The 19118-nt window shown below is 40.6% G+C and overlaps 1 protein-coding gene across 5 annotated transcripts; it reads right to left on the bottom strand.

Moving 5' to 3' along the window:
* Nucleotides 1-1538: 1538 nt before the first annotated feature.
* LOC126763265 (PHD finger protein rhinoceros) lies at nt 1539-18737 on the bottom strand. 5 transcript variants are annotated; one of them, XM_050480579.1, is made up of 8 exons: nt 18568-18737; nt 16797-17298; nt 15904-16732; nt 15582-15776; nt 15288-15504; nt 15002-15191; nt 14370-14926; nt 1539-14161 (listed from the first exon to the last, which is right to left on the bottom strand). In XM_050480579.1, the coding sequence occupies exons 3-8, from the start codon at nt 16386-16388 to the stop codon at nt 3629-3631; spliced, it is 12177 nt and encodes a 4058-aa protein (XP_050336536.1). In that variant the 5' UTR covers nt 16389-16732; nt 16797-17298; nt 18568-18737; the 3' UTR covers nt 1539-3628. The 5 variants fall into 5 exon arrangements, with proteins under 5 accessions (XP_050336536.1, XP_050336535.1, XP_050336532.1 ...); XM_050480578.1 differs by having other exon boundaries at nt 16797-17358; XM_050480575.1 differs by having other exon boundaries at nt 16797-17634.
* Between the last annotated feature and the right edge of the window lie 381 nt (nt 18738-19118).

Raw genomic sequence — 19118 nt, forward strand, 5'->3', positions numbered from 1 at the left:
TATTTTAATTTGTATTAATAATATTCTAAATATTACGGGAAATTACTTACTGTCGTGTAATTCGCGCAATGAATTATTGTTTTTTTAAGAGCGGTTTTAACAATTAACAATTTAATTATAATTTATTTTTTTGTTGTTGTTATAATTATATTATAATATATTACTGTTAAATTTTTAATGTTTACACAATTATTTTGTTCCAAAGATTAATATTTACTTTTAAACACTATTTGATCCTCATAAATATATTTTTTTTTAAGCAGAGTTGCCAATATCTAAAAAAAAGTAATTTGAAAATATGACTACCAACAAACTAATTTGGACTTATTTATTAATAAATTATGTATTATTATTTACTACATTTAATGTAACGAGAAGTTCATTGAAATTTCATTTTTAAATTATTTTCAAATTATAGTATTTCGAAGTCCTTAAGAGATAGCCAACTGTATACTATTATTTTTTCACGTTATTGTTGTTCATTTTTTTTAATATTTTCTACTACTCGACTATAACTGTTATCTCAAGGGTGCAACTATGCCATCATATGCATGTATAGTACAGACTATACTATAATACATTGTAATCTCTTTAAAAATATATATATATTACAACAACTACACTTTTCTGTACAAATGTACATTTGTGAGTATTAAGGAGCCTCAGAACGACAAGCAGATAACACACCTCGTCAGTCTTACTTTGCACAATTAATTCTCTATTTCCTTACTACTCGTATTTATTGTTAACACTATAAAGATAATTGACGATTGTACGAATTTACAGGCATCGACTAAATATTTACTCACATCTGATGCTGCACTCACGAATATAACTGCAATTTTCCGTCCTTTCATTAACTTTATTTGAAATGCATTTTAAATAACAACGAAAAATGTGCTTGATTTGGCAAAATTTGGAGAGTAGGAGAGTGACATATTGAATAAAAACTTAAATAGTAGAAAGAAAATATATCATCTTAATGAGACATGTAAAACTGTGTTGCGTTCAATTTGATACAATTTTCCACAAAAAACGAAAGAAAGCTCAAATTTAGCAAACGAGTAGGAACGCATCGAATACGGCAAAGAAAAGTTGAATTTGGTTTAAGCTTAGGAACAAATCCATGAAAACGCTATCACAATTTAACTGGTTACTTAAGCCCTTACTGAAATTCAAAGCAGAAGAGATCGTGACTTTTTGCAAACAAAAAATATATCTTAAAATAAATTTCGATTTGTTATCACGTTGATGAATGAAAATTCTTAAGTTGACTTACCCAATATTATAAACAACGCATGAAGAAGTGAAGAGGAATACGAGTATACTGGGATAATGCAACTGCTCTGTGTTCTCCTAAATTTTATTTCAAAATGACTTCTAAACCGATATAGCAACTTTGCAACCAATCAATTACTTATGGATATAGACAGACCTACATACATGCATACGTCAAAATTGACCAAGACACCTTTCCCCGTTACCCACAAACGTATTATAGTATATAGGATATACATAAGTACGTTCAATTGAAAGTGTTTATTAATTTTGGAATATGTTTATTCTTAATTGCTTGTTTTACTTAAACATTAATTAGTTTCAGTTAATCAATTAATTAAATTTAATACAATAATAAATTTAATATAATAATAATCATCATCAGCATTATCAAGTTTCTATTTATGTTTAAAACTAATTTCTGCGATGCCATTTGCATACTTTACCACTGTATTAATATATATATATATATCATCTATATGTATATATATTAATCGTATTTATATGTATATCATATATTTATTTCAGTTTACTGCGGGTTTTTTGGCATTTTATTATTTAATTCTCAACTGTATTAACATTAACTTTCCACTTATTTGATTTTTTTTTTTATTTTTTTATTTTTTTAATTATACTAACTTTCCATGTAATGTGTGTATGTATTTACGCTTTTTTTATTTTTTAATTTGCCAGTTATAAGTATTTTATATATACTCTTTATATAATAATTGTTTTTATTTTCACTTATGCATCTAAAACAAATTAAAAATTTAGTAATTGAAAATACAAATACAAATAAAAACATACTATTGTTGCCACGCTAAACTCATGCCTTACATATCTACAAATTGGGTGGTATGTACACATCATACAAACATACTCACTGTAAGGACTAAGTTGCTTTTGTTTTTTCGTTTAATTTATAATTTTTTTTTATTTACTAACTGCTAAGGGATCCTTCCTTTTGTTCTAAACTAATACGACGGCGACTTTTGTTTAACAATGCTTTTTTCTCTAATAATATATTTATAATATTTTACAAATATTTTATTTGTGTTGTATGTATGTATGTATATATATTACAACTGCGCATTTAAATGTCATTTAGTTTAAAATTGGAGCTTTCATTAGGACCCAAAATATACAAATGGTATTTAAAATTTTTTATTCTAAAAAATCGTTGATGAAACGTGGTAATGGTTGTGCCAACGCCAACGCCAATACTAAACATGCAAAAAAGCCAAACCGCTGACAACTAGCGCTCAGTATGCCGTTTATCACAAAGGAAATTAGAATAAACTAAAACTATGTAGAACCTGCATTGGACACGTTAGGATCATTGTTTTATGCCGCCTCAGTCAAACAAGTAAATCTTTCAGTCTAATCTAAGTTTGCAATGCGACTTATGAACATACATACAAACATTTCTCGAAATTAGTTTACTAAAAAGCATTTTTATTAAATGGTATTTAAGCATCGAAATGAACAAATCGAGAAAGGCAATTTTAGTTCATAGAAATTTTTCAAATATGTAAAAAAAAACAAGTAATTTTTATTAGACTTAATTTTTTTGGGTTAAACCACTTAGTTATCGGCGTGTAAAATCATCATATAACTAAATGTTGGACTTTAAATAAAATTATTTATAACAAAATATGAACATAATATACAAGTTTTAATGTACAATGTTTTTCTTGCGGAATAACATGTTACGGAACATTTCAATACAAAGAAAAAAATTTCGCCCATCACATAATCGAGCTGACATGCGCTTTCTTTATGTAATAATTGATTCAATAAATATAAAAATAATTTTTCTAATAAAATAATTCAACCTAAAAATATACATAGTTTTAATATAGTATCTATTTTTACGACAAATTTCTTTTAAAGCATTTGAATGCATATATGCTGTGTAACTATGGGCATTTGACTTGCTGTGCACATTTAATGAAAAACAACATGGCTCGGGGAGTGGTGTGTGTGTGTCCCAATCAAGTAGTTAAAAAGTTATACACGTTAAAATGCGTTTTTTTATTTTTTCAAATAAAATGATGTTTAGTTGTGATTCTTATTGTTCTTTTGATAAAATTCTGACATATTATACACTTTTTCCCTAAAAACATACTAAACAAAAATTTTTAATTATATTAAAAGAATTAAGCTCCAACACTCAACCTGTACGCTTCGCTATGCGCCGAGCGATTTTTCTGCTCTCAATGCTTAGCCTTATTTATTCCTTTGCACATGCGCCCACTTTCTGTTCGTTTACTAACTAACTACATATATATATAACTAATGGCGCCCACTAAAACCGCTGATGTTTGAGCGGGGACCAATTTCGTGATTATCATCTGACTTCGCAGTCTTTGTTTAATGGAAGTAAACCACTATTACTGTTGTTATTGTTGTTGTTATTATTATTGTTATTGTGACTATTACTGCTGCTATTGTTGTTGTTGTTGTTGGTATTATTGGCTGTATTGTGGCTGCTGTTTAGACTGCCACCGCTTATACTACTACCACTGGCGCTGGCACTGCTACTGCTACTACTGGCACTATGGCTATGACTGTTGCTGTTGCCACTGCTGTGCTCATTACAGTTAACGGTAAGTGGTGCTATGGGCGCAAAAGCGTTACTCATAGTTCCATTTTCGCCCCCTAAACCCGTGCTTATGGACATGGCTTCGGCCAGGGAGCTCGCCGTGTTGGAATCATGCACATCAACACCTTTACACGTATCGATGACCAGACGGGGGGATGGTGTGCTCGCTTCTTTTGGCGTCGACGAAAGCGGATCGGTTTCTTCGCGATTACTAATGCCACCTGCGATGTTGACGGTGCCAAAATTATTTAGCACATCGACAACATTCGGTGTTGTGCGATCGCCGCTTATATTGCAGTTGTAATTTGCCGAGTCGTCGCCGGTGAAATCGCTAATGGTTTTGGTGGTTGGCGTAGTGTGTGCTGAAGATAATGTCGTTGGTGCCAATTGGTTGATGTTTGTGTTGCCACCAGGTGTTGAAGCGGGTGTGATTGTTGGCGTGGAGGTTGTTGTTGGTGTACGCTTTTCTTTTTTCTTTTTATTTCCTATAACATAACCACCACCATCAGAGGCTCTCGCCAATTTCAAACGTATCGGCGCAGCGTTCATTGGTGGTGTGGCTGCAGCTTCAGCGGAGGTGGAACGTTCTGGATTCTCGGGCACATCAGCTTTTCGTTTACCTATGCGTATAATCAACTTTGGTGGTTCACCTGGTGAGGCACTTGCCATATTCTCAACAACAGTCGCTGCCATACCCATATCACCCACTCCAGACGCTGGAGAAGTTTGCTTCTCCTTATTACGTCTCTTCTCTTTTTTGTCTTTCTTCGGTTTGGAAGACTTTGGTTTTTTAGCAGGTGGTAATATAGAGGTATCTAATAGGCTACTACTAGCACCACGTCGAGTGCGTTCTTCATCATCTTCGCCAAAGTCTTGCATAACCATTTTACGATAGTTCATCGACTCTCGGCGATAATCCTCTAAAGTGGGCGGTGTGTAATTTGATGTCAAACGTTTCTTAGGCGGACAGCTAACCATTCGGCGCGACATATCATATTGATAGGTGTTATCGTATGTATTACCACTAATTGCCGTTGCACTCGCACTTCCATCGGCTAAGCCACGAATCTTGATCTTCAGTTTCGGTGTGGGCTCATCTTCAGAACCCTCAAGCGTTTTGCTGCGTCCCCGTCGCTTTCCAGCACTTGATGCTGCCCCAGTTTTTCCTCCACGCTCATCAGTGCTGCCTGATGAACAAGCGCTACGCCGACGTCCATCGTTACCCAAAACTGTGCTGCTATCATTCAAATCATTAACTCCATCCATTGAACGTAGTTCGCGTCCTGAATTTTTCTTAGAACGTTTCGAACTTCCTTGCAGACCCAACTCGCTACCGTATTCATCAAGCGTACCACCCAAGCCATCACCCTTGCGTAAACTATCAACGGTATTTGTCAAACCTACGTCATTAGGTGGCAGTCCTCCAGATGAATCATCCATATTGGTGTCCTTTTGCACCACATACAGGCTGAGCAACTCCTTTTTACGCATGCGTCGAGAGTTCATGCCACCGCTGCTATTATTCCCACCGCCACTTACGGACGTACCACTAACCACACCGGCCGAAATTTGGCTATGAATTGAAACAGATGTTTGCACAATGCCAGCAGCTGCTTGTGTCATATTGGTCGTGTGTACACTTATCGAGGTACTCGATGAATTGTAACTGTAACTGCCGTCAGGACAAGCAAGTGGTCCTTTGATTTTCAATTTAAGCTGATTACGCGAATCGGAGAGTGAAGCCTTTGTTGTGAGCGTTGTATCCGAATCGATAGAGACCTCTTCGGAGGTGGTCTCCATTGAAGTCTGCAAATCAGCTGGCATTATAAGGTCCGAAATAATGGAGGATGCACAGGTATTCGAGAGACCACTGCCAGTAGTGTTTACGTTATTTAACGCCGACACAGTGCTCGTATTTCCTATTAGACTTGACGCAGTCGCACCAACATTTCCACCGATGTTGCCTGCAGTTGTATTATTGCCGCTTGCAGCTGGTGTTAATTGCTTTGTGGAGATGGTAGAACCTGTTGCACGTAACGCCGATTGGAATTCCTTTTCATCCTCCTCATCGAACTCGGGAAGTGTTTGCTCTGCAGCACCAGAATCAAAGTCACTCAACAAATTATTGTTGTATGTTTCTTGTGAAGCTGATGCTTCGTAAACATTGTAAGTACGCATGTCCACCGGACCCGGCAGCACAGGCTGTACAATGGAATGTAAAAGTGATTGCTGTGTACTGGAGTGATCACAACTGCTCGCATTGTTCGCTTTGAGTGCGTCTGCTAAATGCGATGTGCTACGACTGCCACTGCCGCTGTTGTTACAGTTCACCAAACCACTAGCGGTGGCAGAATTTGTTACGCTGGCGCCAGCACCGCGAACTTTGCAACTGCCATACCCCGATGGACTGGTGTACTTTTGCGCATCGGGCGTGGTCTGTTGATGTGGATGGGACAATGCCGCCTGTTGATTGCAACGAGCATCAAATGAACGTCGACGATCGCGCAGCGATTGCAAGTTCTCGACGCCCGGTGCTGTCAGATCCTCATCGTAATTGAATTCGAATGGCGTACCGACCAAATTGTTCACATAATGAGTGTTGCCATCATGCTGTATCTGCGGTGGCAGCGGTATGACCGCGTTGGTGGCGCTACTACCACGTCCTCGACCACGACCACGCCCACGGCCGCGCGAACCAGCGCCGGTACCACGTGGTGCACGCTGCCGTGGTTTACCCGCCAACGTATGCGTCAATGGATCGTATTTAGGTGGCGGCGGTGGCGGCTTCTGTGGAATGTTTGTGTATTCAGTCAGCGCTTGTTGCTGTTGTTGTGTCTGCTGTTGTTGTTGTTGCTGCATTTGTAACTGCTTACTAAGCAGCTCCATTTGGCGCGGCGATTTGCCAGGGGATTTGTGCTGAATTTGTGGCGACTTGTGCGAGTTGCGTGTAGTTTGTTGTTGTTGCTGATTGTATCGTGAAGATGAACGCTTTGACGGCGACTCCTTTGTGGGTGATGTGTTTTGCGGTGTCTGCGCCTGTTGCTGTTGCTGTTGTTGTTGATGTTGATTCGAAGACGGCACGGGCATTATGGCTTCGGCGCAGGTACTCATCATTTGATTGTACAAGCCAGGCGCGGCAGCGTTATCCGACGGCACACCCATGCCATACTGTGCAGTTTGCGGTTGCTGTTGCGATACCGCGGATTGTTGGGCATGCATGGCATGCTGATGGTGGTGCGGTGAATGATGATCCAACAGTGATGGGCCACCCGGTGTACCAACTATGGCCGCCGTTAATGCCAAGTTGTGCGTTGATGATGTAAATGCAGCGCCGCCGTATTGAGTTTGCGGCGCTGTACCAGCCATGGCGCTGTTTGGAACTGTTGTGTTGGGATCATTACTACGCATACCATACATTCCAACGTCATTAGCCGGTTGCTGTTGTTGCTGCTGCTGCTGCTGAGCAGTTGTTGTTGTCATCGCAACATTGCCACTCATACTTGTCGATGTTGGATACATAGCACCGACGGAAGAATTGGGCACAAAAGGCATTTGACTCATTACCGGCATAGCCGCAGGAGTATTGTGAAAAAGGCCGACAGAACCACCGTTATACTGATTATTACCTTGATTTGGTGTGGTCTGGCGTTGTTGCTGTTGTGGCGTGTGCGTGGGCGTTGTTTGCTGCTGGTTATAGCCTTGATTATAACGCATTATCGAATCGATGCCATTGACCAAAGGCGACTGCTGTTGCGCTGATTGCTGTTGGGTATGGGTAAACGGTATATCGTAGCTGTCAACCCGGTTGAAGTAGCCCTTATTACAATTTTGCGCTACCGCTGCCTGTTGCAGTGAGGCTCCCTGAGTGTTAAGTGCATTGTTGCTCACCAAATCCTTAGACTGCAAATGTGGGGGTGGTTGTTGTTGTTGTTGCATGGAGTGACTCACTTGTTGCAAATGCTGTAGGTTTTGTTTTTGCTGATGCTGCAGCTGTTGATGTTGTTGTTGCTGTTGCATTTCCATTGCGCTTGCTTGGTCGTTAGATTCGGAAACTGAACTAGGTGATGACGAGCGTCGTGCTGCGATCATTTCATTCTCATTCCAGAGCCGCGTGGCGCGCAACGCATATGGCGATTGCATCCGTGTATTCTCATCATAATCACAATCAACCACTAGCTTGTTGTTAGTACTTACACCTCTGTTAGCACCGGTAAAGTCAATATTATTCTTTGCAGTTGCGGCAGCATGCAAATCCACAAAATCTGGCGCTCCAGGCACCGCATTAACATTTCCTTCCGTGGTGTTTGGCATTTTGTTGAAACAAGCTCCACCCTTGATGTTGGCTTTGTTGGCGAGTTCCTTTTCGAGGAACGAAGTTATCTCTGCCACATCCGGTGGTGGTGGTTGTGGCTGTGTCTGTTGTGTCTGTCCATAGTTGCCCGTATGCTGTTGCGCTTGCTGCTGTTGTAACGGTGAAATTGGTACATTGCATATATCAGGCGCGACATTTTTATCCATGAAACCCACTACCGGCTCGGGGAATGTCAATGCACCGAGATTATTATTGCTGTTGTTCGTATTCGGCAAATTAGCGTTGGCAACCACATTCATTGTGTTCATTGAAGCATTCGAGTTCGGTGTTGCATTTGGTGTTGTGACTACAGAATGCGGCGTACGGTTGTATGCATTGGAAGTGGGTGTCAATGTGGCGGGTGGTGTAGTCAAGACATTGCCGTCTTTCACTTCATTAATATTTGACTGGTCTAGCGGCAACAACGATCCACTGTTGGCTTTGTTGCTGTGACGAGCGAATAGGCAACTACTTACATCAGCGACTTCAGCTGCTGCTTCTGCATTCTCCTTTTGTACATGTATAATGTCTTCAGGATCGGCAGCATTGTGGAATGGAAATACTGAGGGTATGGCAGGTGTGGGAGGAGGCTTCAATAGGTCGGCTTCCTTAGGCTCATCAGTGCGTATGCGCTTTTTACGCAGCTTTTCAACCAAATTACGAGTAGCAAGAAAACTATCTTCCTCCGTTAGTTCTTTAGTTGATGTGCCCAAGAGGCTCAGACTATCAGCCGGCTCATCCAGCACCGAATCAGCATTCGCATTTGCTGAAAATGAAGAAGCTGCACTCATCAAAGCATTTGCAAATGCGTTTTGTTGGTGTTGTCGCTGCTTTTGATGTACATTATCTTCCATATCGAGTATGGTGTCTACAATCGGTTGGTGTCGGCTATTACTGCTATTCATTTCGGCTATGTTCGTAGTGCCTTGAGAGTTTTCATCCAAATTGTTCTGAGATTCTTGTAATGTAATGTTAAGAGGTGTTGGCGGTATGCTAATATTGCCTTCGATATTAGATTTTTGTATAGGCGTTCCGCCAGATATGTCAACCACCAAAGCAGGTGAGGACGAAGGCGAGGCAGGTGTTTGTGGTACCGATGTTGTTTGTGTAATTTGGCCAGTAATCTCTTGTTGTTGTTGCTGATCCTCCTGTCGCTGAGAATGTTGCTGCTGCGTTTGTTGTTTTTGTTGGTGAAGAATTTGTGGTGGTTGCTGTTGTTGTTGTTGTTGTTTGAGTCGATCACTACCCGTAGAATTTGAATTCGAATCCAACTCAATAATTTCTGGCGGTTCGGGCGGTATAACGGCCACTGCCGGCGATGAGGATGACGCTGAGTATTTGCTGGCATTAGCCGCCATTTTACGTTCCTCTTCAAGCTCCCGCAATAGCTCCATCTCATTTAGTAAGTGTTGAGTGTGATGTGTATGCTCCTCTTCGGGTGATAATGGCGGACTTCCAGGTCGTGTACGTCGATGTCTTCTATGCAGACGTCGTCGTCTTCTACCGCCAGTAACGGAGCTTCGTTCATCCGATGCATTCGAGAGTTCGTCATCAGACACCGATGTTGCTGGGGATGGCGGGGAAGCTGGCATGGGTGCTGCTGGTGGCCGTTCGTCGATATCCTCCAAATCACAAATCTTACTCGATGGTAGCGTCGTATGTGTCGGTGCCGTAGTTAACTCCTCATCAATATCCATTGGTACCTCACCACTTTCATTTTTCGTATCAATAATAATCTTCGGAGGCTCAGGTGGAACTGCAGGTGTTGCATCAACTATTGGTGTTGATGTTGACGTTGATGTCGTCGTTGACGCTATTTCTTTGGCATCTGATTTTTCGTCCACAATATTTGTTGGTAACAGTGAGGCCGGTAGCGGTGTTCCAGTATCCATTGCACCAAACATGGAACTTCTGCTTGCTTCTTGCTCTAATTTATTTAACAGTTTATCCAACGAACCTTGATTTTTATTCTGGTTTTTGCTGTTACCCTGCTGACTTGTAGCAATTGAGCTATTTGAATTGCTATTTGAAGCCTTTCGCTGCGTTATTTCCTCGGTTAGCGTGAGAACAGTTTTACTCTTTTCACTATCACTTTCGGATATGCGATCAGAAGTTGAAGATATTGAGTGTGTTAACGATATTGACTTCGGTGACTTTGATTGCAGCTTTTGTTCTACCTTTTTATCTGTTTCAGTCGTTAACTGCGATGAATGAGGTGGCGACGACGGGCCGGACTTTGATCGACGCATTGCGCGAGTACATATTGAATTCAGTTGAGCCGAAGCAGTACCTTCCTCCTCATCGTCCACAACAATAGCCGCATCTGTTGGAGCTTGTTTGACCGCCGGCTTCTTTACCTTATCATCCAAGGATAATTTACGTTTGGTCGATTTCGGCTGTTTATTTTCTGCTGCAGACTCTTCAACAGTGACGGCATTACCACTGCTACTACTTGTGTTGCTAATATTGCGTCGCAACTGCTTTTGTGGAGAGCTTTTGGGCGACTTGGTAGTTGTAGTCGCACTGGTAGTGTTATTAGAGGATGAGTTATGTCGTGCCGCGGCAGGTGGCTTGTCAATTGATTTACGAGGTGATCGTTTATTGGCGGCGGTTGCGCGAGTAAGCCGTTCTTCCTCCTCAGCCACTTCACTTTCTGCATCACTGGAGTCACTGCTACTACCGCTGTCACTACTGCCATCCGATGAGGATGAACTAGTGCTACCATCTGAACCAGAACTTGAGGACTCTGACAATACTGCAGCCGCAGTAGACTTCTTGGTAGGAGTTTGTTGTTGCTGTTGTTGTGACGATATTTCCACAGATGTATCCTTAGAGCGACGTCTGCTACTTGTGGGAGTCTTAGCTACTGTTGTTACGGCTTCTTTCGAAGTGAGAGATGTGTTATCCCGCATAGACATTCGTCGCATAGGCGGCATGCGGGTACTTCGACCGTCGGGTGTTCTCAATTTGCTTTCCTTCTCATTGCGTTCTTGTCGCTCTCTCTCTTCAAGCATCGCTTCATTTACGGTAGGAAGTTTACCACTGCTTTTAAGTTGCTCAGCAGCCTTTTTAGCAGCTTGTCTTTGGGGCACATAAGCTACGAGAATATTGTTCGCCTTCAATTCATTTGTTTTAGGAGTCGTTGGAGCACTAGATTTACCAGCATCAACCGTCGTTTGATCGATAGAATGACGTGTACTCCTCTCGGTTGCTATTGGTGCGGATTTTGCATGGTGAACATCGGACGTTTTACTGGCATTCTTTTCATCCTTACGGCCTCGACTCGGTGAGTTGAACTCGTTTTTGGAAGCTTGTTCACTGTCTTTCTGCGCTGATATTGGAACTGTAACGGATTCTGTTTCGCGGTTTATCTTCGGTGGCCGTCCGCGCTTTCCTGTTACTCGTTCCCTTTCTTTATCTTTACTTCTTTCCTTCTCCTTTTCTTTTTCTTTGGAGTCGATTTCAGCAGCCTTACCCACACTACTGCTGAAAGTTTTATCTTTGGCACGCGTTTTGTCAGCCTTATCAGCCTCACTCTTCATGCCAGATTCCTTTGCCTTAACCCTCTCACTTTCTTTGTCAGAGCGCTGTTCTTTGGCCTTTTCTGTTGTTTCTCGATCGGACATATTTAAAGTATTTACCGTACCAACCGCTACCCCAGTAGAAGTCGTGTAAATACCTGTTGAACGCATATTTTCCGACGCCTTTTTCGCCGCCTGTCGCTGTGGTACAACCAATAAGTCCGCTGTTATCTTATTTTGTCGTTCGATTGCCGCCGCGCTAGTCTTTTTACCTCGACTATGAGCATCAACTGTGGATTTACTTAAGCCGCCTGACGACTGTTTTTGATCCGACTTTCGCTCAAGTGTTCTTTGTGTATTTATAGTCTTTGACGTCGACTCCTTCTTCCCACGATTGTTTAAGGCTGTGGATGACTGCTGTTGTTGCTGCAACGTGAATTCCTTAAGTGCTGCCTTGGTACGTATAGTTTGTTGGTTTTGCGAATCGCTTACATTACTCTCCATGGCGCGTTCGTCCTTATCGACTTCGCCGCCAGAGAGGCTCTCGGAATCTGAGTAAATTTGTTGAACAATAGACGCCGTTCGACCCATCAGGGACGAAATTGGGCCAGCATTTGTGGATATCGCTCCACTCGTGCCGTTTGTATTTCTATCAGCCCCTTTTAGTGGCAACAACTCCTCACTTTCGTCGCTGGATGTACTCTCAGAGCCCTTCTCTTGTTGCAACTGTTTGGCCATTTGTGATAGGAAGTCTCGTCCACGATTCGCTGTGACCGGCGGTGCTCCTGTTGTTGGCGCAGTAGATGACGACGTTGTTGTTGTTGTGCTGAGGGTAGTAGATTTCTTCGGACTAATATGGTTTTGTTTTGTTGACTTAGATTGTTGGTGTTGATGTTTGGCAGGTACTGATCGGTTATCTGGTTCGTCATCACTAGAACTGGACAGAACTGTTGGCGCAGAAGTATCACCTCGTCCAGTTCCTGTGGCGGCGATGTTATTGCTAGCACTTTTTCGCCTTTGCTTCTGTCGCAATTCCGCGGATCGCACATAACTTTGCTTCTTTTTATTTTGATTTGAAGCTGCCGCAATGGCATGTGTTGTGCTACCTGTTCTTGCAGGTGATAGTTTTCTTGCGGCTGCTCTAGCGGATTGCGCACCACTGCCGGCACTTGATGTCGATGCAGTTGTGCATGAGCCTGAGTCTGATTCATCATCGGAACCAGAACTGCCCGAATCGGTTGACGTTCCTTCTTCCTCCGATGACGAGTCATCATCACCGGAGGATGAACTCCCTGACGAATTATTATTAGACGACTGACTACTGTCATGCGTGCGTTTTGTCGAGCCTTTAATTGTAGATCTCTTCTCACCGACATTTCCGCTTTTCGTACCACGAGAACGCGATTCTGTTGACATCGTACGATTATTCGAAACATTGCTATTAACTGTGTTACTTTTCGAAGCCGAAAGTCGATTTTTCTCCGGAACTGTTGAGTTTGCGGCACAACCACCCGTGGCACCAGTTGAACTGCGGCGACTAGAATTGATCTGTTTTTCACTACCCGTTCCTGTGCCTGCTGCCGATGACGTAGACGACGGCGCAACCAACGCACCGCCCGCTTGTGCTATTGCTATTGCACCATTGTTTACTTTCTTATTTGGCGAGATTTTATTACTATTGCTATTATTGTTGCCAGCACCCGGAACACTCGCACTAGAAGTGCCCGAGTTTGCACTCGTGTTTGCAGTTGTATTTGCCGTTGCCGTGGAATTATGCGTATTCTTTCGTTTTGTGGGTGATGTTGATGTGCGCGCACCTGTACCTCTGCCTGTTCCCTTATTTCCCTTCACATTACCTAAAAGCTTCTCTAAAATGAAGTTAATATTTTGATATTGTGCAGGAATACTTTCACCGCTATTCGATGAATAAAACCTATCGTACAGCGTTGGGCCGTCATTTGCGTAAATAACGGCATTTTTGAAGCTCTCATCTAAGTTAGCATCAATCACCGCATTGGGCACATTGGAAACACCACTACCAACTTCCCGCAAACTATCATCGCTAAGCACTGAAATTTGCTTGTAAAATACCTGTTCGCGCAGCTTGAAAAGCGATCGCGAGAGCTTTTCCCGCCTACTAACCATATAACAAAGATTTCTTACACGCTCCAAGTCCTGACGTAAATGTACGACCAACTTGTGATTCTCGAGATCCTGTTGTTCCTGTTTACGCGCTATCATTTCTACGTCCTCAGACTTGGGTGGAATCAGAGCACGATTATGCCGCGATTTTCGTTTCAACTTCCAGTAATTGTAAATCGATTCAATGGCATCGTCATCCACATCGAACAAATGGCAACTGATGTCCTTGATGTTGACATGTTTATCAAATTCAGCCTCGACTTCCTGTTAAAAGAACATTATAAAGAAAATTATGAACAAACACATAAAAATGTATATATTAATATTCAAAGTTTCAAAAATAACAGTTTCTCCCTAAAAAATATTGATTGAGAGAGCTTATACAAAAAACAGCTGCTAAGGAAATTTGGATCGCATCTCCCATGTTTACTTCAAAAGCCATTTAATTTCAAATCGAATGCTCTGCACTCACCTGTAAGCGTTGAGCCCGCGCTTGATTGCGTTCTTCTGATGTCATATCGGATTTTCGACTTTTGCGTCGCCGGCAATCGTCCTCTTCATTAGCTGCACCATGTGTACTGTTATGTTTATTTGTGCTACTGCTATGTGTACCACTACCATCCTTTTTTCCTTTACTAACACTGTGCTTTTGGCAATATGAACGCAGTTTAACACCATCCTCCGCGTTACCCTCTTCAATAATTGCTCGCATCTCAAGGCCATGTTGAAAAGCGCATGTCACGTGGTAAGCGGTTTTACAGGTTTTTACCGAACATTGTATGCAAGCTCCAACACGTGCCCGACACAAAATGCAAACAAGTGCCCAACGACTCGAAGGAATGCTCGAGATCTTCGTGATAGGTTCCATACGATCTACACAACCAATGCTTACTTCAGGTATCCATAGGGCACAGGAAACATGCGCCCAATGTTTGCCAGATTTAGTGGATTTCATTGCGCCTCCTTTGTTCGGACATAGTACACAATCCGGTTTAATACCCATCGAACACGTCCGACAAAGCCATTGTCCTAATCAGAAATATGTAAAAATGTAATTAGAAAGTGCGATATTATTTAATCCTCTAGCTTTGGTGGTTTACGAACCTGATGGAATCGCTGTAATACCATAACATGCCTGATGTACGCAAATATTGCAATTATCACAGAATACCATTTCATTCGCTTCCTCAGAGTCGGGAGATCTGCATACGTCACAGATAACGTTTTCATCATATTCGATACCAAGACCTTCCTCGTTTTTCAGGATTACTTGTATTTGCTCCCAACATCGTATCTGCACGCACGAACAAATGAATTATAACATTACAATTTGTTATTTCTAATTTTATACCACTAAATATAAAAATCAACTAAACTAGTTAATACACACCTCTAATTCTTCGATAACGCGTTCAAATTGTGTTTCCGTTATGGAATAAGCACCGTACTGCGCTCGATCGGAATTGAGTAATAGCAGCCAAGCTTCATCGACCGGATCAATATCGTAGGCACATGTATTCTCTGCTTGAGTGACCACATTTGTAAGACAATGTAACTCACTGGAGTAAGTATCGTCTTTCGTAATGCGCAGGAAGCGATTTTTGGGACTAAGAATCAGATGTATATAAATTATTATTACAATACTTGATCATGTGTCTATGTTTAATAAGTTGAGGGTACTTACAGTTTAAAGTCATGCGCAGGTGGCACTATTGGTTCTGGCAGCACGTAAACGGTGGGCTCTGGCAAAGAATCGGGATTTACAGGCACCTGCACACCCTTTTCCCACTCTTGCTTCCACTGATCGTTTACTACGAGATACTCGTAATTAGCCAAAGGCTCTGAATCCGGCAATTTCATTGCACTTATGAGATCCTTGCTGTTAGTAAAATTATAAAGTGGTTTCATATACATAACATAAACGTGATTTCATACAATTTATTTACTAATTGGAAATCATATAACATATAACTTTGGAAGTTAATAAGTTTACCCTTAATACATACCGATAGAGCTCTGCTGGTGCCTCCGTTGAACTTCGATTGTAAATACTTGAAATTTTAATATCTGCCACTGAACGCGGTTGCCACGCTGCCGCCGAGGATGAAGAACCCTGGCTGGCTGCTACTTTAGCACTTGTGGAAGCTAATGCGGCCATTTCTTCTGGTATTAAAGCGACTACGCTGTTTTGCTCATTTTCAGCATTACTATTGCTTATTGAAGAGGAAGCGGTATATGGTAAACTTATAGGTGCACTACCTACTACGCTACCACTATGACTGCCACCATTTCCGCCACCAATGCTGCCATTGAGCCCACTTCCTACTCCACTTCCACCGCCGCCTCCACCACTTCCGGCACTTCCACTGCCATTGCTACCCCCACCACCATTGGGCGGCCGACCTTTGCGTCGCTTTGTTGGCGGAGGTTGTGGCTCGACGTCGAGCCTTTGATGATGTTGATGATTACCGCGTTTACCTCTTTGTGACATCTTTCATTGGTAACAGTTGATTTCTATTCGCTCAAGTGAACTCAAGAAAACACAAATTACTCAACGGTTTACGTATTTTAGGAGAATAAATCTAGTAATTAAATTGTCACTTTTTACACCGCTTTAATTGATGTGTTTAGGCACAACATTAAATAATTGTGTTGTGATTTTCTATTTGGTTTGGTGACTCTTAGTAAATGGTGCAGTTTTTATTTATTTTTTTTATTTTTGATTGCTTTATGCACTAACGCGTAGTTGCTGGATTTTTATTGTGATTGGATAAACACTACTATAACTTTGAAAGTGTTCTCTTTTGCACTTTTGAATAATTTTTATTATTAGACCTGAAATTAGATTTATTATTATAATGTTGTGGAGATCAGTTTTAATATCAGCAAAAAGACTTACTACATGCTTAAATCCTTAAGTGGCTAACCAAATGCTGTCTTTGTTGTTGCTTCAGTTTTTGCTGGAAATGAGCATGTGGTACAGGTTGTACACTGGTCCCCACTTTTATTGAAAAAGTATGTGTTAATATTTTTGCGTTGGGATTCGGAATTTTAGCCACTTTACGTATGCACGTACGATAGTGGCGGGGCGTTAAGTCTCGTACACGTCGTCGCAAGCGTCGGGAAAACATGGAGCGAGACGCTGCTTCTTGTCCGTGCCCGTAACGCGCCACTTTGATGAATTTTGAAAACTGCTCCAACAAAGCTACAGCTACGTGTTTATAACACGTCCCGCCCACTTGAACTATTCAAGAAGAGCGTTAGTGTTTACCAATTGGTAGCAAGGAAATTATGCCGCTGACTAATGACCATAGAATTGGTACGATGAATGTTAGGTATGATATAGCCTTTGATGATTATTATTTGCGCGTATATTATTAACAATCACGTTTATGTTTTCGCTAAGTTACAGAGATAAACACTTTAAAATAATTTGATGTCAGTTAAACTGGGTATTGCAGCTAATCGGGTAAAGTATATATTATTGTTATTGGCTAAATTGTTCTTTTTACCGATTTATCGCCTTCTTTTAGAATGAGTTTCCGTCTTTATTGTGCATCAGTTTTCGCAGTGTGTATTTTGTGTATATTTTCTTTTGTTTTTCAAGATCTCCTTGCACTTTGGAAAATATCTAATGGGTTTACATATTTCGAAAGTCTCAAACACGTTATATCCATCAAATAGTATAATTCAAAAATGTTAGTTTTTTGTTGGCCTTTCGAATTTACATTATATACCTGATTTTGAAAAAGTTAAATATAAATTAAAAATAAATTTTAAGAAATCTCTGCGTTTTACTTTGATGCCTTGCACTGCGTTTATGCTCTTCGCTATTCGTCTTTTCGATTGATATCTACTTCTTGCTCACTCTCACCTATTCACTTTCTCACTCTTACATACAGACACAAATTACTTGGTGCACCGTTCGATTTCCACTTTATATACTATGATTTGGAAGCGATGCACATAAGGAATAACACTAACATCTCAAAGGAGAATCACAATAAGGTGGAGCAGAACGCTCACCGAATTGATCCTCCTTTTCATCATTCATTGTTTTTTACATAATATTATTCAACTGATTACATGCGAATAAATTAATAGTTTACACTGTTTTTGTTTTTTCTCCACATATTCGTTGGCCTGTGCCTTCCTCAAATTCGCCGGGAAATTCTAAAAATTGCATTATTTCACCAACAGATGACACTAATAATATGCGGCGAATTCCGCGCAATTGCAAAACTAAATACACTGCAAAACCACATTAAGCGCACTAGCCGTCGCCCACGAACCCTTTATATACACGTGTGAGTGAACGGGACAGTCACATATGCGGTAAAGTCTTTTGGTAAAATTAAATGGTAAATTTTTGCTCGTATAGAGTACATGCAATATATCCACGATATGAAAATTATTTTATACAAAATCTTATTTTCACCACTAAATTAGGACACCGATTAGAAACATATATTTTATATTAAATTATTCTCTCTTCAATATCTATTTGTGAATATATATTGCGAAGAGCACAATACTTTTTCTACGCTGGTGCTGTTTCCTACTTGTTCCCTTTTTTGCGAATAGCTACAATCGAAAGCTAAGAAAATTAACTTTTGCCGCCGCAATTTCTCGTCGTACACATTTTCATTCACTACACATACAACTTTTACCATTTTTTAATGCGCAAAGCGCACCTTTGTTTTAGTTTATATTTTTTTACGAGAAATTCGATAAATTCACACCGTAGAAATTGCTTTTCTTCAATTTCTTTTATATTTACAAGACGTCGTCGCCATTATTAATTTTTCGACACTCCATTTTTACTTCGCCTTAGCCACTTCTTCGCTGCACTTGTCATTCCTTCAATAAGCCGCCAGATGGCTAATCCGACACTTTAAACTGATTGCATTATTGTGAATGAAATCAATCAGTGATGTGATTATTATCGTCTCAATCATCTCTCGTAATAGCAAGTAGAAAACAATTTCTTATCAGATTAAAACCGTAAATATAATATTGGTATTTCGAAACATATACTCCATATAGTTTGAACTGCAGCTGTTAAAAGAATTAACAGAAAAAACATTATGAAATATGTTTGCCACAAAAACCTTAATTTAAAATAAATTAATGAAAATACTAAATTTGTTAAAAACATATTAGAAGATAAGTTTAGCCTAAAATTTACCCACAATAGTATATATTAACTGAAAAAAATTTT

This window comes from Bactrocera neohumeralis, chromosome 6 (assembly GCF_024586455.1).
Source record: "Bactrocera neohumeralis isolate Rockhampton chromosome 6, APGP_CSIRO_Bneo_wtdbg2-racon-allhic-juicebox.fasta_v2, whole genome shotgun sequence".
In the NCBI taxonomy this organism is placed as follows: Eukaryota; Metazoa; Arthropoda; class Insecta; order Diptera; family Tephritidae; genus Bactrocera; species Bactrocera neohumeralis.

Excerpts from the sequence above, each read along its gene's own strand:
- LOC126763265 (XM_050480579.1), bottom strand. The coding sequence starts at position 16,388 with ATGTCACAAAGAGGTAAACGCGGTAATCATCAACATCATCAAAGGCTC. Across the intron at positions 15,777-15,903 it reads GCACCAGCAGAGCTCTATCG|CAAGGATCTCATAAGTGCAA; the intron begins GTATGTATTAAG and ends TTTTACTAACAG. Across the intron at positions 15,192-15,287 it reads GCGTTATCGAAGAATTAGAG|ATACGATGTTGGGAGCAAAT; the intron begins GTGTGTATTAAC and ends TCGTGCGTGCAG.